We start from the raw sequence: 21,893 nt of genomic DNA, 5'->3' as shown, positions 1-21,893 counted from the left end.
ACGGCTCTAATTCTGCGTACAACTTTATTCCCTTCGCATGCAAGAATTTTATCTTAGAAAAGCTTCTGGTGTTGATTCTTTTTTAGCACGTTTGTTCTCTGTACATTTTTTGGCAGCACAGCATGTTTTCTCTCCCACAGTACTAGAACGCAGGTCGCTAACTGGATTCTGCCATGTTTTCTTAGCTGAACAGATGGAGATGGGGCAGAGTAATGTGCTGTTGGGGAGGGTCTTATACAATTACAACAGGAGGTCAGTGTAAAGACAAGCCCTCTGCTTCGTCCTGCAGTTTTCCAAACAGGGTTTCTCAGGAACACGATGCACATATGCTGATGCTGTTGATCAAAATAATTTGATCATTTTCTAAATATTTTCCAGTCCATTTGTACTACTTGTACTAGTATTAAAATAAATACATTTACATTTCTGGCATTTGGCTGATGCTCTTATCCAGAGCGACTTAAAATTTGATCATTTTACACAGGTAAGCCAAGGTGGTGTTAGGAGTCTTGCCCAAGGACTCTCATTGGTATAGTGTAGGGTGTTTGCCCAGGTGGGGACTGAACCCCAGTCTACAGTGTAGAAGGCAGAGGTGTTAACCACTACACTATCCAACCACATATAAATTGACACATGGACGTTTAAGCCAAAGCTTAAACTAGAGATGCACTGATACCATTTGTTCCAGGCTGAATATGAGTATGAGTACATATTTTTACCCAGACTGATACTATAACAAAATGCCTATTTAGAATTAAGCAGCTGTTAGTGTTAATGAATGCAATGTACTTTAACAGCTAAAGCATTAAAATCTTGCTGATTTCAAAAGCTGACTAGTGTTGCAGTGGAGGAGAGTACGTTTTGCTCCATGTCAGAAAAGCACTTCTGTACAGCTGTAGTTTTGCTTCTTATGTGTGTCTTTCAACCGCAGTCTCTGTAGCACAGTGACAGCAATAATTACATCCAAGGCTAATGCATCCAAGGAGCTTGTGTGGGGAGTTTTATGCCTTCTCTGAGTCTTTTGTTTGGCTGGTTGAGTTGTAGCTGAATGTCTTTCAAAGCCAGATATACACTAAGAAATTTTACAAATCTCATTCTTTTGGTGACTCACATCATACGTTTGAAGAGACCGTCATGTACGAACAAAGCCTAAAATTTATATGCTCACAATGGCCTCACTCTCGAGTGCAGTGGTGTCAAACTCAATCACTAAAGGGGCCATATTAAAAAAACGCAACACGTGGGCCTCAGAAAAAATGTTTTTATTTCATTTTTAATTTATGTTGTGCTTGCTATTGTTTACTCAAAATACGCAAAACTTCAGCAGTAAAATGTAGGCACTTGTAGTAGATCTTGAAATATTACATGAATACTTGAAATATTCAAAATTTGAATGTCCCTAGGAGCTAATATGTGATATTTTGTGTTATGAGGTTCAGTTATTCAATATTCTTATTTAAACAGTTTTTAGTTATTCAGCTCATAGCACAGACATAAACATTGCAAAGATGCTACAGAAATGTTTGAGTCAGCTTGACTTTTGAATTGGTTTGATGGACTCACTGAAAGGAACAATTTGAATAGCACAATTAAGCACACCATGACTTGCAAAAAGGAGATTCACACAAAAAAATAACACTGACTTGCAGTATTCATAGCCAGCAATTTGCCTTGCCCCATGTTTTACCTGAAAGCCTCAATAATGTAGGAGGTGACGGCAGCGCCCCCCTCGTGCTGGTTGGGCTGCCAGGTCAAGGTGACGCTGCTCTGAGTCACATCTGTCACCACAGGCTTCTGAGGAGGGCCAGGGAGCTGCAAGGCCTGAGAGACCCGTGGGAGAGACGATGTTCCTGTAGCTGTAACACACATAACCTTTAGTCAGCGTGACCAGTCGGGGTGCTCATACCCAGCCCCAAAGCACATTATGACTGTGACTGCAGTGAGCATTTGAGCATTATGGGAACCAGGCTTTGTGAAGGGGTAAGTGAAAGCATGTGAATGAACGGAGTGTTTGTTCTCTACCTCTCACGGTCACGGTCCCACTCCAACTCGTCTCGCCTGTGGAACTGGAGGCGACGCAGGTGTACATCCCTGAGTCGGTCTCCTAGCAACAGAGACGGCAAAATAATCTCTCTTTATGGATGAAAGAGGACAGAGATAATTGCAGTGCTCTGTCTCCAAATGGTGCAGATCAAATGTGATGTTTTCAGCTGATCCGGCCTGCTCGCTGAGAGCTAGAGGTCATAGCGGCACAAGCAGAGGGAACTGACAAACAAATCCATTCAGCTACTAAACATTTCTATACATGAGTATGTAACTAATAAATATGATAGACAGGTAACGTTCAATATAATTAAGCCACTTAATTAAATGAGGGATGCAAATTATATGACAGTAGCTTCTTGAAAACAGCCAGTACGTGTTTACGCACAGACATGACGGTACAGGTCTTGGTATTTAACACATATTTTATATACTATATGAAAAAGCTGCTGATGCCAGTTATTATGTATACAAAGAAAAAAAGCATATCACTAATGCTGCATACATAAAATAATGCGATACTAATTTTCAGAAACCTGCAAAACATCAACTAAAAGTGTTGTTTTACAAGACACACTGCCTATCACATAGTGCGTGAAGCTTTAGCATTCAAGAAGGCTCTGCAGAGCAATGGTGAACTAAACATTTCATTCTGCTTGTAGAAAGGCCTCTTTTGCTATCTTCAGCTTTTGATAGGCTAATGCATCTCCTGTGTTCAACACTATCATGACATGACAAATTTGCTTCACTTCTCTGATGTCCTGGGTGTGGAGAAAGCTCTCTGAATAGTTCACTGCTACAAATACTTCTTATAATAGGGAGAAAGTGAAAAGTATTTCTTCACTTGTCAGTTTTAATTAGAATGTCCAAGACCATAAATCATGCTCAGTCTCAAGTAATTAATACTACACAATCTGTTTAAGCCGACGAACGGCAGGTGAGTCAAGGGAAATTCACAAATGCTCTTTGTCAAAAGCAATTGTTTCTATGTTTCTAAATAAGGTCATTAATTACCATGGAAACTTTGCCACTGACATGTAGAATGGAAACAGTGCCAAAAAATGCCTTCTTGCATGCACTGATGCAATTTTAAGTTAACAGTAATGAAAACTAAAAGTAATAAAAATCATAACAACTTAAAAGAGTTCTTCCAAGCTTACTATTGTATTCAACCAATGGGACGTAGGTGAGCTTAAGTTTAAAAGTGCTATGTAATAACACTTTTAAACATATTTTTCCCTGATTCAACTGCAGTCATTACAAATACCAACTTGTGAACAAAATTTATTTTGGACTGCACAAAATTCCTTATTCCTTTACTGTAAGGTTTTGAAATATCCCTTGCATATATTACAGTAAATGTGTTAGAGTAAAACACAGAAAACAGTACTATTTAAGCGGAGCAGGTTCTTATAGCTACTAAACCAATATTAACTGCATGATTTACTAACTAACCAATTTGCAACAAACTTCAGTAAACAGTTAAAAAGTGTACAGTAACAAAGTTCAGATGCACAGTATTAAAGATCAGGCAAGTGTTACTTTTTCTACTTTCTACAACAAGTGAGTCACAGCAAATGAAACACTTCAAGCGGCGCCCATTACCCGACGTTTTTGTGAACATCTCACTCAATTTGAAATGTTCAGCGAGGGGCCTATCTGTCCAAAGTGCTTTCAATTTCCAGTTCACTAATGAAAGCCAACAATCTAGGTTTTGGTCTGAAATGTCCATCAAATACCTGCAAGCCGCTGATGTGTAAAGTGCCGTTTTCCATTAGGCTTATGTGGACGTCGTCCTCCGGGAGGCTTTGTCCGTCCTTCTCCCACCTGATGCTGGGGGGCGGGCTGCCCGTCACATGGCACTGGAGCAGGACAGTGGAGCCCCGGGCCAGCGTTTGGTTGGCTGGGCCCTGGCGGATGATGGGAGGAACCCGGTCTGATGGGCCTGCAAGACACACAGCGCAATGGGATTGACTGAGATTCCTGTCACCTAAAGCGCCTCACGCCACCTCTGCCATGCCTCTGATGCAGATGGACTGACAATGGCCAGCAGAGAAAAAGCATACCACAATAAAATAATTCCATGCATGGAATTTACTTCATTGAAATGTGTACAACATTTCAACATGAAAAAATATACCAACACATTTTCTTATGCATCACTTTATTTACTTTTGGCAATAAATGTATTGATGTATTGTTTTTATTTGTGTACAAATGATGCACACACTGAAGACAAGAAAAATCAATATTTTTTTCAGCACATGCCTTAACATGAGCAGGACAGAAGAAAAGAGCTCCTGTTGTACATTATTGATCGCTTTCCCAGACCCAGGTTAAGCCTGGACTCCATTTTTAATGGTGAAATGCCACTGGCATTGCAATTTAGTCCAAGACAATGTTAAAATCATGACCAAAAACACAGCCTCACCTCTGTGTACCTCTGTATAAACAAAAACTGAAGACTGAACGTTTCTTTTAACACTTTAAGCAAATTTAAGTTGACCTGTTCAAAGCTTTTGAACGCAGTGTTATTTTTCCACAATTACATCTCCTCTTCAACCTACTGGTGATCCACTGTTCTTACCAGGCTTGACTTCCAGCATTGCTTTGGAGATGGCACTGCCTGCCACACTGATAGCCTGGCACACATAGTAGCCAGAGTCTTCACTGTGAACATCCTTAATGGTCAACTCTCCACTCATTGACACAGAATAGCGTCCGGCTTGAGAAGGGGGCTGCCCCGGGAACAACAGCATCTACATAGAACATACGCAGATCATGTATGGTCACAAAATTAAGAGATACTATAATAATAGCCCATGTAGTTGGGTCTATATGCAACAATAAGGAAAATGTCGTGGCTCTGTCAGGTACAGATGAAAAAATATGTCTTTGACTGAAGCTGAATTAGTTTTTTTTTCAGTATTGGTTTATTTTTACATCATCAACAGAACAGACCAGTGTTTCCATAGTTATAAGAAAAAGAACATAAATGAAAAACATGAATCAAGACCATTTTCATTACATCTACACTTACATGAAAACTATATCCATACATCCCATATGTTGAAATATGTAGCGATTTTAATAGGACTGTTTAAAAACCTAGTTAATATCTTTATCTGAATGGTCCTATTTTGGAACTCATCGCTGCTGATATGAAAGAATTCCCTTTTAACCCTGTAATAAATTTAGCTAGTCACTTACTGGGCCTTTTTCCATATTTCTAAAACCTCTGTATAGCGAAAATGTGAAAGTGCGGAGCCAGCTTTCTGGGTGAGCAAGGCATCTAATGAGCTTGTGTCTACAGCAGTACATTTTGCAGCTGTTGCTTTACTTGGCCTATCAATCGTTTATCTCTGAAGATTGATAATGATTTTCTCTAGTTCAGCCTAAAGCAATTTTGCTTTGCACTGAAAGAAGCATACTTTCATTTCCCTGGCGTAGGCCTTCAGGGTCTCCCAAATCAGAGAGGGGCCAACATAGTCAATCAAACAAAAAACATAAAACAAGATGAAACAGAAATCTCCAAAACAGTGACTTATGCAACAATATAGATAGATATACAGTCCTGGTCAAAAGGCAGAGACCATTCATTTTCAACCAAAACTTCCACTGATTACAAGTGTCAGAAAAAAGCAAAAATCATATAATTAACAGAAACGTACACACAAGCCTTAACAACTAAATCAAATATTCATATTTTTTAGTATGTAGTCCATTGTTTGATATATTATAGCCTCCAATCTATTTGGGAGACTTCCTTTCAGTTTTTAAATCTACCAGAAATATATCAAAATCTCCTGAAATGTACCAGGATGTTTTTCCACACCTTCAAAGTTCAGTCCTAGATGCTACTTGCATTTTTTTGCTTCTCACAATCCAAGTAATCCCAAAAACATTCAATGATGTTGAGGTTTGGTGATCAGCCCATTGTTCTCATAATGCCATCAGCTCCTTTGCTTGATTTGCAAATGCTCTTTTACGTCTATTTCCATATGAAAGATTAAAGTACTGTTTATCTAAGGTGACAGTTTTGGTGGTCGACCAGGTATTGCAGTGGTTCATAGGAGTCCCATCTTCACTATATTTTTTGAATAATTTTTTGAAGTCCAATTTGGGAAACTCCTTTTGTTTTCATTTGTCTTTCACCCAATCTCCTCACAAATATCTCTTGCGCAATGAATAACATTTACTTAATGGCTATTTTGACAGGACATTAAAGGAAGGGTGGACTCTGACTTTTGCAAACTACAGTAACAGTAATAGTAATAGATACTGGAACAGTAATAGAAGCCATTATACAACAAAAAAAACCCAAATTAATATTTGAAGAATGTTCTGAGAAATATGTGATAAATCTGAGAAATTCTTTACTCCTTGAGATGTGATTCCAATATGGTTCACCCAGTTTAGATGCAAATAGCCTCAAATGAAAGCTGATATTTTGCATTCTATTCTATTTCAAATCCGTTGTGCAAGAGCACACAGCCACTGAATAAATTCCAGTTCTTTTCAGACTGCTGTTTATACACTTTTAAAATCCCCACTGATAGATTAACTCCTACGGTGTTAAATTTATAGAGTGTTCACTGCAATCCAAATGGACCAAAATGGAGAATGGCTATTTAACTGTGTTCCTATGAGAAGTAAAAGATTTTGCTACTGCTTAGTTCGAGCATGCACACATCTCTCTCGGCTGACTGCAAGATGATTGAAGCCAATGGCTGCTTATTTAGTTGGACTCCTGCGAGAACAACACATCTTTCAGAAGGGAAGAGTGCTGTATTACCTCCCCTAAGTGGCCCTCATTTTGGTCAGATATGGAAGAGTTAAAAAGCTTCAAATGAAGCACAGACAACATGAAAGTAGAGGACTTCTGATTGAATTCACTCAGTAGACCACATCCTAATTCACTGTCATTTTCTACCGCGTCATTAGGACCGAATGGTCTTCATCGTCCTGCTACTGGGACTGAAGTCTATTTATAGAATGCCAGCATGTTCCAACCCACTGCCAGGCAGGAGCATGTGCTTTTGTCTGCCTGAAGGAGGAGCTCTGACACCTGATGTTTTTCGAAACCACCTCTACTCCCTTTCTTTCACATATTCCAGGCTTGTCAGAGGAAGCGCCTTTCTCAACGACGCTACCCCATTATGCCACTGAGAACACAGATCTGCCTCTTTATCTGTGAATCGAGCTCAAATGGGCCGGCGCTCTGATTCACCTCTTCAGTGCAATCAGCATGACGCACCTAATCAGAGCCAGCAAGGGGGGAGAAAAATCCCTATTGAGAGGCTCCGGCTTGTTTTCAAGCAGCAAGGAACCTAATGAATCACTGATCAGCACGGCAAGACACAAATGAAACAGATTTGCATCAAGAGCTTTGAATAATTAGGCTTCCATAACCCACACATAATACTTCATCAGCAAATGGTGTTGTGTTGTAACCAGATGATATTGAGCACTAGCGCGAAGTGGCATCTAAAAGCAAAACATGGCATGCCTTGCCTGGTTTAGCCTCTCAGTGGAAGCATTACTCCTACCTGAGTCCCTTCTTTCTGCCAGAAGACCGCTGGAGGGGGGTTGCCCTGAGTGCCACAGTGAAAGGTGACAGTTCGGCCCTGAGCGGATACCTGGTTGCGAGGCTGGACAGTGATTTGTGGGGACACTGTGAAAAAGGGGAGCAGATAGGTCAGGGTTAGAGATTTTGCTGGCACTTCACATAATATGTATGCAAGTTAATGGGCAGTGACAAAACTAATCTGAGAAATGAAATCGTTACAAATTATGTCTCTTTTGATGGCACAAACCAGCACAAACAAACCAGACCACTCTAATACAACTTAACACTGATGGGATAAAATGATCTCCAAATAACTTCAGAATTAAAATAACATGTTTTGTTTTTTTAACAGCATAAACAAGCACAAACACAACATAAACAATTCAAGCTATTTCAAGGCAATTTGGATTTCCCAAAAATTAGACCAGCACTAAAAATACATTTTATATCCCAAATCAGCACAAATGCACCATCATACTGAGCCAACATAATTTGGCATTTTTACAAGTTCTGAGTGATGATCTTTGATCTCACCAATCAGGTTATATACTCTGCTGCGCTGAGCTCCATCAGTGCTGTGATTTTCACATGAGCGTGAGAAGCTTGAGCTTAAAATCATATAGACTCTGCACTCATCTGGGATTAGAGCCATTAATTAGTTGGGACTAGGGGGTTAGATTCTACAGCTCTGGATAAATGAAGCGCTGATGTGTACTGGAATAGTAGAGCTTACATACTACAGTCAGAACATCTGTCCACAAGGCAGTCTTACCAATCGTGAGCTCTGCTGACAGCAGGAAGATTACAAGGCAGGGCATGTGAGGTGGTCACTGCTTTTTCTCACTTTTTTCTACTAGGATCTAGAGCCCATGGCAAGCAGTGAAAAATCCAGCCATTTCCCTTATGGCTTTTTAGAAGCCACTAAGGCGAGAGCTGTGTGGGCCTTTGTTTTGATAACCAGGCTTCTATCCTGCTGCTCAAGAAATTTCACAGCAGGCATATGAACACACCAGACTAGGCTCCAGAGGGAGAAAGCAAGAGCGGGAGCGAGAGAGAAAGAGAGAGAGAGAGAGGGAAACAGGGAGTATGTGAGAGAAAGAAAAGGAGAAAGAATCTGACTCATCTTTTCACAGTCTTTAGGAGCAAACTAGAAAACTCCCACGCAAATAAGCAGTCACACTGTGATGGCAACGAAGAAACTTAACTCCAAGAGAACAACTAGGGCCTGTGAAGTGACAAGGAACTGAGCAACACTGTTTATTGTTTGTCAAATTTCAGGAATGCAGAGATTAAACCACAAACTGGACATCAGCTGAAGGGACTGAAATAATGAGCTGTGGACAAACTTTCTCTGAAAGATAAAATATTGAGAGCCATGCTTCATTTCCCATTCTGTGTTTTATGCCGGATACATTTTGGATGACCAAGAGAGTGGGGATGTCTTTGAGTCACTACTCAGTCATGGGAGCACTTCATCTGGCTTTAAACATTCTCTTCCAAACGCACAGTGGCCAACTCTCATTTGATGAATGTGAAAACAGCAGATGTGTGGGTGGTCAATCTGTAATCTGGAGGACTTTAAGTCACTGATTTCAGGGCTTACTGTAGGGCTTGGCTGAGGAGAGGGCACTTTAAAGATGATGAGATAGATCCATCAGTTGAGAGGAAAAAAAAAACTCTTTCAATTGTCTCTGCTCTCTCTGTCTCTGTCTCTCTCCAACTCATTTGATAATGGTTGAACGAATATTAGTGGACAAAACATTATGTAATTTTATACAGCCTATTTGCAGATCTCCACTGAAAAGTATCCCCACTGAAATCTAATAAGAATAATGGCCTGCATTTTCCATTACAGTCATACTAAAATAAAGTTAAGCCCTACAGCACTACAACCACTACTGTTAGCTGTGAAGGTGGTAAGACACAATAACTAAACAATCTAAAACACTTGCTCAAACATTTAGAAGACAGAAGCACAGATCTTCAGTGATCACAATTACAAACCCACACGGCAAACTGATCAAATCCTGATGAAGATGGAGGTGGGTCAGCAACAAGTGATGGGTTTTTGGTATTGAAGCTTCCTTGTTAACACTGTATATAATGTACAGTAGGGTATCACGATATGCACGTGTTCGTGTTTGTTGATATGGGGTGGTGAGATAAAGTGTGCTGTAAATCGAACAGTTAGATTTCATGCTATAAAATATGTGACAATGGGAGCAGCCTCTATAGTTCTTTTTAACACAATCCATGATATTCCTAAAAGCGATAACCATGAATGTAAAAAGAACTACGCTGTGCAGCTCTCACGGCTGGAAACTGGTTGTATGGTTGATCAGTCAAGCTGTGTGAAATGGCAAGGTGTCTCAGTCGAGTAAAATGATGATGGACAAAGAGCGGTGGATCGAGCGTTGCTTAATGCGAGAAAAAAGCTTCAGCCCTGTTGAAACTAATACATTTCAATTTGGTTGTGGAGTTCATGTCTATCTAGTTGTAGAGCGGCCCTCTAAACGTTTGTGGTTTCCACTCTTTGCTGGAAGTGATAGAGCCATGTTAAAAAATCCTCATGCTTACTTCAGCCAGAAAGTAAGAGCCACACTTTAAATAGAAAGACAATATTATAAATTAATTTGTAATGCTCAGTTGGTTCAATACTTAGATGCAGTTTTTAAGTTTACAACTTAGTGTATTTTTGTAGAGATACTGCACTTTTGTTTATCTCAATCTTTGTCTTCTAAGAAAATGACTTGTGCCAATTATCCCACTGTAGGGCCATTTTCTACTTACTGTTGTTCCTGTTACTTTCAGGCTGCCCTGCTGGCTTCTCTTACCCTACTTCACATAAGCCTTAGACAAACTGGGCCGGTCCAGGATGTTTAGTTGATTCAAAAATGTACCACTTGCAAATTATCAAACCAATCACACTGATAGTGACTGTTTTGTTTTCCATGGTTGCTATGACTCTGTAGCTTTTTCCATTTGAGTGCTGTTTAATGGAAGGAAGCTCTTTCACCTTCACCATGATTGCTACTTGTTGTGTGAAATCTTCCCAAGTAATGGCAACATCACCTATAATAGTTTTTTGCAGCATTATTATGTAGACCTTGACTTATCTTCATGTGTTCACGTACTTAAATAAAAATAGACATAAATTAAGTCTGACCTTTTTCTCTATCATGGATGACATGACTAAATCAAAGCAAATGAAACAGAAAAGTAGACATTCTGGAAGGGCCATAAGGCAGAAGACGTGAGAGAGATAAGAACTGCTAGGTTTCAGCTTAATTCAGGCCAGCAAAATAACTGGAAGATGAATTAAATCAGGACTGCTCCAGCTGCCTGGTTAGATTCCAGCTAAAACAGTCAATTACCTAAACGCACGTACATACAAACACATACACTTATATTCCGTTACCACTGCCTCTGTATTGTATTAGTCATCTAAATCGCACTGTTGCTCATACAGCTGTCAAATGCAGTAATCCATATGCTTTACCACAAGTTGGATGTAGTGTGTGAGGCAAACAGAAAGAAAGGCATAATCGCCCTCCTTCCGTCTCAGTTCACGCAGATAGCACTGATGGTGTCTGACAGGCTCAAAGAGCCGTGATCAGATCAGCTTAATGGAAATGAAAGATGAGCATATGCATGAACCCATGAATACCAACTTCTGATTCATATTTTATGGGTGCTGGAGTGTGTGTGATTGCACATGTGCAGCCTTGTGAAATGTGTGTGCATGTGTGTGTGTATACGCTTTTGTGTACACAGCACTGTGCAAAAGTCAGAAACTAACCTTCAATTAATTTGCAAAACAGTACAAATGAACTGATTTTAGGAACAGACATAATCATGTTGCATAAAGAAGGAAAGTCAAAGGAAAATAAGTGAAAAAACTAGGACTGTCCCAAATGCCATTTTTTGGGGTCCAGAAATTCGACAGTAATCAACAGCTAATATTCGAGGCAGGGTGGGCTGGGGCAGTTGTATATGTGGGAGGCTGAGAAAGCTGATCAGAAAATATATGTCCGATGCTCATGTTGAAAGCATATTTGTGGTTCCATCCGCTGTTAAATCTGAAAATCGTGGCCATTTTCCTTGCAGAGCGCCGTGGCACTCACAGCATACCTTTGCTTTGTCTACCAGACCCGCTAGCCTCTTTTATTGGTGGGCTAAGGATTAAAAGCACAGTGCACAGGTTAACTAGTCCTTCAAGGAGGTGGTCTAACTCAACAGACAAAAGGCATACATCACAGGGTCCAGGGTCCAGTAGGCCAGAGTACTGTTAGTAGCCACCCTGGAAATACATGGTATCTAGCACCGTGTTAGTGTAATGTTTACTGCTTTGAGTGAGCAGGATAACAGGTGTCCGAGCTGAAATGGCACATATTTCCACATTTTAATAGTGCAATAAAAAGCATAAACATACTACAAGAAAACACTGAGAAAATGTATTGTGGTGTCATCATGCTGTATTGTATTTTTTTAAAAAGAGGACATTTTTATGTACGGCTGCATTAGGTTTATTTGTACAAGTTTTTGTTTTTGTTGAAATGTATGAATTTGGGCGTTTTTTGGGGTTTTCCCGAGTAGAGCAGATAGCTCTGAAAAGTGTGATCGTAACTCCAAGATGTCCAAGTAACTCCCAAGAGCCCTGAATGTAACAGCACTTTGCAGTTTACATTTACTGATTACCTACATTCATACCTACAAAAGAAAAAGAAAATATCTGAGTCCTAAAATTCAAAACTGAATGCCTACACAATGATCGAATATCAGAATAGTCGAATGGATTGTAAGAAGAAAATGTGACCAACTTTTAGGACTGAACTTTGGAGGTGTGGAAAAATATCCCTGCAGATTTCTTTGAAAAACTGAAAGCAAGTCTTCCAAATTTTCAGTTTGTTTTCATTTTGACGGGAAATTAAATAAATAAAAGGGTGGTCTCTGACTTTTGCACAGTACGGTGCATGTGTGGTCTTGTATTAATGTTAGCGTTTTCAAGTGTGTGAGCCATGTGTCTTACCATGAACCTGCAGCACTGCTGATGCCTCAGTTTTCCCCACGCTGTTTTCTGTCATACACGTGTATGTCCCCTCATCCTCCTCTCGCACCTTCAGCAAACGGAGGCTGTTGTCACTGTGGATCTCAAATCTAAAGACGAAAAACAAGCTTTGTGATGAGAGTGGAATTCAGAAAACTCCCTCATCCACTCTTCACCTCTGACACCACTCTATTGTACTCCAACCTGTTCTATTTTACCACAGTAAGACTTTTTCTGTTTCGCAGGCTTATGGTTTGGCAACATCTGTGTTTAGCATTCATGATCTGTTCCAACAGGCTGACAACAATAGCACAATTCTAAGAAATAAGAATGAAATATCATATGAGGACACAAGGGTTACATTACGCTTACATTAGTGTTCTCAATTAGTCAGGCAAAAAAAAGAAATAATATTATCTCACACTGTAATAATATATATATTTAATATGTGGCAGCAACTTGACACATACAAGTGATTGTTTTGCTTCTTGAAATTTATTTCCCATGAAAAACTAACCACACTATTCTTATGAAATTCTGCAAGTTTATAACATTCCCATCAACACCTAAATCTTTACGTTGTCTTAAGGCGTAGGTTGTGAGAAAGCTCTCCAAACCGCACAGAAGTGTGATTACAATCACAATAGGGTTGTTAATGTGTTTTATTTTTATTGCATTTTTACTAATTTGATAAGACCCTGACCCTGGGGGAGAGAATGCCTGAAAAGCTACTTCATAAACAGTGCTAAGAGTCAGTCTTGCATGTCGTGATTCCAGTAGATTTGTTGTCAACTTTCTGCTTTTTGAATATTAAATAGAGCCTGAAATATCTGTCCACACCCAACATGACTTTGTTGTGGTTTTGTCAGGTTTGAACATTTAAAAAAATGTGTATTTCTCATAGCCTGTCTTCCACTTCAACCACATTATGGATTGAATTTCCTTTTACTTTAGTTAAAATGGTATTTAAACTTTAACTAGGATAGCTCATAATTAGGCTATACATTTTCATTTACTTTACATCTTTATCAATTATTTGATGAAATAACAGGGCTTATTAAGAATGACAATGAGATAAGAATTAGATAAGAATTTATAAGAATTTTATCCAGTTGATGGTGATCACAATTCAGTTGGGTGTGGGCAGAATTGTTTTTTAACTCAGGTAAAACCTGCCACTCATATTCAGTCGCAAAAGGGGATTCTGCACACAGGTTGATAAATCAGCTGTGTTCATGGAACATGAGTTAGAAGCCGCCCATCTGATTTAATTAATTTTCAATTTAAAGTGACATTGTTGAGGCACATGAATTGGGGCAATGACAAGCTAGAGCAACATATTTACCTGTACGGCCTCCAAGCCGGTTAAAATGTGCATTTTTTTTACACCAAGAAGAAGGAGGTGCATTTGCTGTGAAAATAACCACAGCAAAGAGAGGAAGAACAGTAAAGCATATTCCATCCGAGAGTTGTTCTCAGATGTATTATTAAATTACTTATGTTTTTGTCTCTTTAGATTTTGCCATGTTATTTTTTTAGTTCATCTACAGATATTCTGGTAGCCACATTTACTGATTCACCTTAAGTCAAAACTTTAAATTCTTCTAGAGAGAACTTAATCCGTCTAAAAAAGATCTAGAACTATTTTTTTTGCACACTCCTTAGTACATTTGGTTCATAGTGACATGGGACAGGCCAGGTAATACAAAAACAAAATGTTTTAAAATCCACACTGGGGCATTATGTAATCCCAGACTTGCTGACATGGTTCCTGACACTGTATGACAATCTGTCGTACAGACAGGACAAAAAGGGACAAACGGACAAAAGTAAAAATGTGATTTAGGCATGAAATTCACACAATTAAGGTGTTATAAAATGGTCATAGCAAGTTTGGGGCTGACCTGCCACGAGGCAACTCTCCCTCCTCCCGACGCCAGCGGACCGTGGGAGCCGGATCTCCATGCACCTCACACAGGAACTCTACTGTCTCCTCTGCCAGCGCAATCTGATTCACTGGCCTGCGGATGAACACTGGCCTCTCTGCTCACACATACATACATCACAGAAGTCACACATTGACCATCACTTTCACATCACTTAGCATGGGCTGTGTGAACACAGCTGGCGAAAGACTCACCAAACACCACAAGCTCAGCTGGATCGCTGTCCCTCTCACCCACCATGTTGGAGCCCACACATACGTACATGCCTGCGTCACTCTTCCGTGTGTGAGAAATTATCAGCTTGCCACTCTGCATCTATGACAACAAAAGTGAGATCACAACTTCTGCTACTTGCTCATAGCGACTACCTTTTGTTCCAGTGGTAACTAACCCTGTTCCTGCCAGCATGGCTTGCCTCTAAGGACTTTATAATTACTCAATTACATTTAATTACACAAATAAAAAGTCAGTCAAATCATTGATAAAAATTTACCTTCTCAACAAAACAGTAATGATTAATTAGCAATTTGCATGACAATAATGCTTATTTTACATTCTTCTACTGATCTTTGCTTACAGCAATAAAAAGAGCTTGACTGATACATTTCTATGCATCTACTGGCAAATTGTGTTTTTATATTTATTAATGAAGTTTTCTAAGGACTTGCTAGTTCCTCTTTCAGGCTGAATATTTTTTGAATCTCTAAACAGCTATATATATATATATATATATATATATATATATATATATATATATATATATATATAATGGACTAAAGTCAATTTTTCTTGTTTGACCTTTTTCTTCTACAAACTCTGTTTACTCAATTAAGTGTCTTCCATTTAAATGCTATAAATAATGACAGTCCTTATCAACCACACCTGATCCAACTAATGACTGTCTTCAGAAGTCCTTGATCAGCTAAGTCAGATGTGTGAGATCTATGTTAGATGTAAAACCTAGAAGAAGGCAGATCTACAAGATAAGGTTTGGTGACCACAGCTCAACAGAGTGAAATTTTAGAGATAAACCGAGACTCAGCAGATTTTCTCTTTGCTAGTAATTTGGTTGCTAATTTGGAAGTAGGTTTTGAGATGTGAAGACAATAACACCTATCTATTGACATCTATTCCAGTAAGGTTCAAATCATGGTGCAAGTGTTTCTCAAAGATGCTGATGCATCCTCTGAGCTAGTCCTGAGTGCATCAAGAGGCAGAAGATGATGTCATGATTGCTGAGTAGTCATGCTCTAATCAGCACTGGGCAATCAGTGCTGCCCATCTCCCCATCACAGGATATTGTTAGTGGAACAGTGGAGACTCACAGAGATCCTCCCGTCTTTGTCGCTGACACGGACATTGTTCCTCTTCCAGGAGATACTAGGCTCTGGGTGGCCACGCGGGGGAATGCACTCCAGCATGGCCGCTTCACCTACAGCCACCACCACATCGTTAGGCGCCTGGCGGAAGTCATCTCTGAGAGCTGAGGCAGAAAGAGAGGGCATGAAAATTCTGTTCATAGTGTACAATGCACTAAAATGAGTTTTCGCTGTTTCCCACAGGTCCAAAATAAACCTTGGGTGAGCACCACGTAGGGGTGGTGGAGGTCATTTGAATTATATGGATAACTGACTTTAACATTATTATAATATTATAATATATATATATATAATACTAATGGGATAAACAAAGACTTTTTTACCCTTTCAAATGTTACTTCATTTTTGCCTGAAACGGCATACTTTGGTAAAAGAGGGAGAATGGAAGAGTTTGTTTCCGCTTGACTTCTAGATCTCTTAGCTCATTTGGCGCTCACGGTACAAGTGAGAAAATCGTTACTGCTGTGAATAACGGCTAATTAAATGGTTTGGGGCAATCCAATCCTTCCTGAGATTTTAAGCTGGTATACTGCATCACCGTATGACCGGACAATTTGATGCATAAAAATGATGTACAAAAAACTAGAAGTGAACGCCTTGACAGAAGTGTGCTGGTACCAGTACAGAGATCTAGAAAAGGTGAAGTGAAGGTAAATTTATTCGTCTGGACAAAATGGAACTTGGACATTTGGACAAAGGGAAAAAACACACTTAAAACTGTCATCAGCTTACTTGAGTGAGGGGCGATACACTATGAATGTGAAACACTGAAGTTACAGGGGACTTCCTTTGTTAAGCTGTCACTTTTGTCACCCAACCTGACCTAACACTGTCGTCCTTCACCCAGCCCTACATACCCATTCCCATTCTACAAAAAAAGGAAGAACAGGTATTAACACATGGATAAATAAAAAAGTAAAACAGTAAATCAAATAAAATAACAAATGATTAACTGCATTATGTGCAGTGACAGATACTCCCAAAGCACTTAATACCAGAGAAGAAGGGGGTGTAGAAGCAGTCAAGAATATGTCCTTTTAGACTGAATGTCACAATTTGCTCCACCCACTCCATGTGCTTTTTGTTTTGATCTTCCATGTGCATTTCTTTTGGTTTATCCAGCCCCCTTGTTTGGTGACTCCACCCCTGATTGCTTCCACCTGTGTTCCCGCCTGTTTCTTGTTTACCCTGTTATTATTTAAGCCATTTGTTTGCCCTTTTGTCTTTGCTGGTCTTTGTTGTTTGTATCTATTGTATTCTCGTGTTGGATTCTTTGTTTGAGGTTCTGTGTTGTTTATCATGTCTAACTATCAATCTGCTTGCGTTGGCTCTATGACCCTGGACCGTCTTGACCATGATCCTGGATTTGCCCATAATAAATCTCGCTTATCTCAGCACGTGCGTCCGCCGCCTTGCTTGTCATTACACTGAAAGAAAAGAAGGATCTAGCATTTTAAAAATTTCTTTCTTATAATGTATATTCCCATATCTTTATGGAGAGAAATCAAGGCTTTAACAGGATATGTCGAGGGGGTTAAGTACCGTCTGCATTTCACCTCCTATGGCCTCGCGCTGCAACTCCAGCTTCCTGCTCCTCTCTGCCTTTGCCCCCAGAGCTTATCAATAATAAACTCTTTTCATAACAATGCACTCACTTTTAAAACACTTGAATAGCTCACTGGAGGAAGCATGATATAATGCAGTTTCTTCTGCAACACAACTTGGCACAGTCCTGCAGGGGAATATAAGGAAGAAAATGGAAGTCGCTGTCTAGGAGATGATCATGAATGAGGTAGTAAGCAATGTCAACAGCATGTAAATGACTTGTCCAAATCCAGCTTTCTGGGAATGAAGAATAAACCTATGCTACCAGTGTAGCTCAACTAGGCAGAGACAGTTCACAGATGGAAGACTGACAGAATACTACCACACCTTCTGCACCATGGCTGGAGCCTAAGGGGGCACTTTGACTTTCTTCACATCAAACAATAAAAATCCCTCTAGAACCAAACACCTCTGAATGTTTCATATACTGCCAATTGTCTCCTCCACACCACTAATAGACCATAAACAATTCAAACCCATCGGAACAGAATAATCAGACCAACAGCCATATTGTCTGTCCTGCGTCTGCATTACATAACCGTATTCATTATCAGTGGAGCATGATAAGGCTTAATGTGATCATTTAGTGTTTGCAAATGAAAATGGAATGGAAATTGAATTGGGTCTTAATTGGTGAAACTAAATCTATTTAAATTAATTCTTAATTACAGTACAGATTTAGCAAGTCCAACAGCTACAGCCAGACTTGCTCTGCTGTATTATTATTCTATATTCCCCAAACAGATCTTCCATCAACACAAACAATTTTTGTTTTTGTTTACAACAATAAACATTTAGTAAAACTCTAAATTATGGGGGGGGGGGGGAGGGTGCAATGAGAGCTTTGAATGTCCAATCCCCAGTTCAAGCCATAATAATCATATTCAAAGCATGAATTTTCAAATCTGTCCGGCACAGACAAATGGTGGTGGCTGTCTCCAAGCAGTTTGTGTCTCAGATCGCACTGCAGCATTTAAAGTGGTCATCTGCCAGTCTGTGGACTGAGAACCCCCTCACCACACGTGCGCACAAACACACGCACACACACACAAACTCTGTCATACACTACATGCAATCTGTCATGTTACTTCTCACTTAACTTTGTTTTTCCACATTCTCTTATCTGAGTATTTTATCAGAAAAATGAACTTCTCCAATTCACCAAATATATTCAAAGAGGTCAAACAAAGAAATGTGTCATTTCATGAAAGGTGTCATTTCAGTTCAATTATTAGACTAATATAGACTGTGCAAAAGTGGAAAAGTAGATATCAGAAACAGAGATATGAGTAGGAAATATTTAAAATCTCATTTCCCTTTTAATGTTTGAATACGTAACTCCACTCACTATCTACCAGAAACAGTGAAAAATAGTACAAAACTAAAAAAGTTAAGTAAAAATAGAACGTGAAGATGGGCTTACTATGACACGAGGAAGCATCTTCTCTTTGCTATCGCCGCGAGGACAGACAGATAATGTGACCAACAGAGTATAACATTTATTCAATTGTGCGTTTGTGCCTGTGGCTGCATAAGGCACTGACTCCCTTGTGGTTGGCGGTCACTGCTGACTGAGTGGCCATTCTGTCCCTCCGGCCATTCTCCATGACCATGCACTCATAAAGCAAAAGAAGTCTGTTGTGTGTATGTGTGTGAGCTGCGCCGATGTTTTAAAAGGAGTGTGGTGTGCTGATGTCCCCACTGGCTCTGAGGAGGGGCAGCAGAGGGGTAGGTCAGGGACGGATGCATCTGTCCCACCCAGAAACCCCGCCTTGCAAGGACCCATCTCGACTCTGAGAGGAAGAGTGGGTCACACTCTTAATGCAAAAAACTGAATGTAGTGCCTGACTGACCGTAGAGTGGCTGTGTGGTCAGAGGCTCAGATAGTGCAGATTTTCAAAGCTTTAGAAAACAGAACATGGCTTGACAGTTTCTTTTGTTTTTTCAACTGTGCAGCTCTGGCTGTGATGGTGAATTACTATATTTCCAGCAGGACAAAAACAAGCTGAAGTTAACATGATTTGGCTTCCTTCCATAACATGAATATTTCTAAGGGAAATATAGAATAAGGGCTACAGTATAATGTAAGGGCTATAAGTACTGTGCAAAAGTCAGAAGCCCCCTAGATTTATTCAATTTGCTGTGAAAGTGGCCATTAAGTACAAGGTACTTATTTTTAAGGGATATTTCTGAGAACAGTAGATATAAAACAAACCCCAAGCACAAGAAAGGGGAAAGTCAAAGGCAAATAAGTGAACAAACAGGAATTTCTAAAACTGGAGTTCAAAAGGTACAGAGAAAATAGGACTTTTAAGAACTGGGCAAAATCCGTTAAACCATCAAAACTTTACAACAGATAATCTGTATTTAAAACTTTCATCTTTAAGGCATAGGATAAAATCCAGCAGCACTTTTGCTTCTCAAACATAAAAGCTGCTGGTGTTCACTGAACAATGGACTGGCTGGACCTCAACATCACTGAATTTGTTTGGGATTAATTGGATTGTGAGAAGCAAAACATGCAACAAATGTCTAAGGCTAAAAATATGGAAACATATCTTTGCAGATTTCTTTGAAAAACTGAATCCAAGGCTTCTGAAAAGAATAGACACTGTATTATAGGTTAAATAGTGGCCCTGGAGCACTAGCGTACAGAGGTTTTTTCTCAATAATAGGAAAGGGGTGGAGGTAAAACATGATATTCTTAGTTAATTTTATTTTTGTCTTAGTGACTTAGTGGCATAGCCACAAATCAGAAGACATTTAGAGATTGTTTTCAATGACACACATGTCCTGCTTAAGAGGTTTTCAGTTTAATATGTGCTCACTCAATGATTTAATGTGACGTCTCAAGAAACAGACTCCCTACTAGTCCCTTCATATTAATATTTGCATTTCTTCTAGCAAAAGTAGGTGGGGCTCACTTCAGATATTGAGCAAAACTACTTAGTATAAATATATCTCAGAAGGAAAGGGGGCTTCCGACTTTTACTCTCACCCGACATCCAAAAACATACACTATAATAAGTATTCGTAATATGGCTGCATTCTATTCTTACTAATCTTAGAATTATGTTAAAGATAATTCTATTTCCACAGGTAAGTAGCTACAAATCTTATTACACACTTCAAAACATTAAATTATAATCAAAACTGGTAACATTATTCCCGTATATGTATGCACATGTACACAGTGATGTAGAGACTGCCCCTTTACAATGACTGAAGTGCCGTACATTTCCAAATTCTCAAGTGACCACCGGTATGCACAAACTCAAAATGCACTCAGTTCTACGCATAAACACGTCAGTTTCTATGTAAGTACTGCATACACTTCTGTCACTATTTTCCCTGCTCTAACGCAGTCACCAATCAGCCTCCTGAATTAAATATAATTCGCATGAGTCCCGTGAACAAGCAAGGACAAGGACAGGCTGTTTCAAAACAGCCCCCTAGCACGATGCATTTTTCAGGAGACAGGAGCGATGACTAATTCATGAGTTCTGGTTAAGAAAGAGAAAGGAAGGGGGAAATAGTGTCACTGTTTACCTCCAGTCGGCCAGCCTACAAGGCCTGTGGCAATACCGCAAGCCTAGTTAAGGGGATGAGCTATACTAGCTCGACTCTGTCACTGCACCTGCCTCTTGGCACTGGGCCAGGATAGACCATACAAGACGATGGTTCCTCTTCTCAGCTCTCCTGTCCTCTCCTCTTCTCCTCCTCCTCAGGAGCCAAAGTGGAAAGAGAGGTAGAGAGCGAGGCTCCAAGATTATTTTTAGCCATCCGGGGAAATGACATGCGCACAGAGCCTCATTAGCCAATGCTGAAAGCCCAGCAAGGTCACATGACCGGGCAGCATGTGGGCCACGCTTGGATTTCTCGTGGTCGCACAATTATTCATATGTGTAACACAAAATCGCTTCTATACACGAGAGCCATAAGCAATTCTCAGCTTCAGCAGGGCTTTGGCACAGTGATCATATCCGATCAGGAAAGCGGATTTTGGTATTTTAAACCAGCATTGGTGATCGAAGGCGATGCCCTAAACTAAATGTGCAGTCTAGGAATGAAAGGCCATTTCTGTGGATGAACCACACACAGGTTGATCTTATTTCAAAAGGCCAGAGGCTCTTTCTTCTCTGCCCCCTACAGGGATCATGGAGGAATGCTAAATGACAAGTCTGTTGGGCAGTACATTATTAATGTGCCACTGCCGAATTATGATGTGCTCCTGCTCCTTACATTACATTTGGGGGTTTATTTACTACAGCACATTGTAGGAGTATGAAAGGTCAAACTTACTA

General features: G+C 39.8%; 1 protein-coding gene across 3 annotated transcripts in view; it reads right to left on the bottom strand.

Moving 5' to 3' along the window:
- LOC108435297 (roundabout homolog 2-like) overlaps positions 1-21,893 on the bottom strand; it is a 51,360-nt gene that overhangs the window by 11,730 nt on the left and 17,737 nt on the right. For all 3 annotated transcript variants that reach the window (XM_017711057.2, XM_017711059.2, XM_017711058.2), the window contains exons 3-11: positions 15,931-16,088; positions 14,800-14,920; positions 14,564-14,702; positions 12,642-12,769; positions 7,593-7,717; positions 4,631-4,802; positions 3,783-3,988; positions 2,023-2,104; positions 1,688-1,856 (exon numbers count right to left, since the gene is read on the bottom strand). In XM_017711057.2, coding sequence (XP_017566546.1) covers positions 1,688-1,856; positions 2,023-2,104; positions 3,783-3,988; positions 4,631-4,802; positions 7,593-7,717; positions 12,642-12,769; positions 14,564-14,702; positions 14,800-14,920; positions 15,931-16,088 — 1,300 coding nt within the window. The remainder of the gene's footprint in view (positions 1-1,687; positions 1,857-2,022; positions 2,105-3,782; positions 3,989-4,630; positions 4,803-7,592; positions 7,718-12,641; positions 12,770-14,563; positions 14,703-14,799; positions 14,921-15,930; positions 16,089-21,893) is intronic.

Source organism: Pygocentrus nattereri, chromosome 17 (genome assembly GCF_015220715.1).
Source record: "Pygocentrus nattereri isolate fPygNat1 chromosome 17, fPygNat1.pri, whole genome shotgun sequence".
NCBI lineage: Eukaryota > Metazoa > Chordata > Actinopteri > Characiformes > Serrasalmidae > Pygocentrus > Pygocentrus nattereri.
Note: the sequence above shows the minus strand (reverse complement) of the source record. Positions and strands in the feature narration are given on the sequence as shown.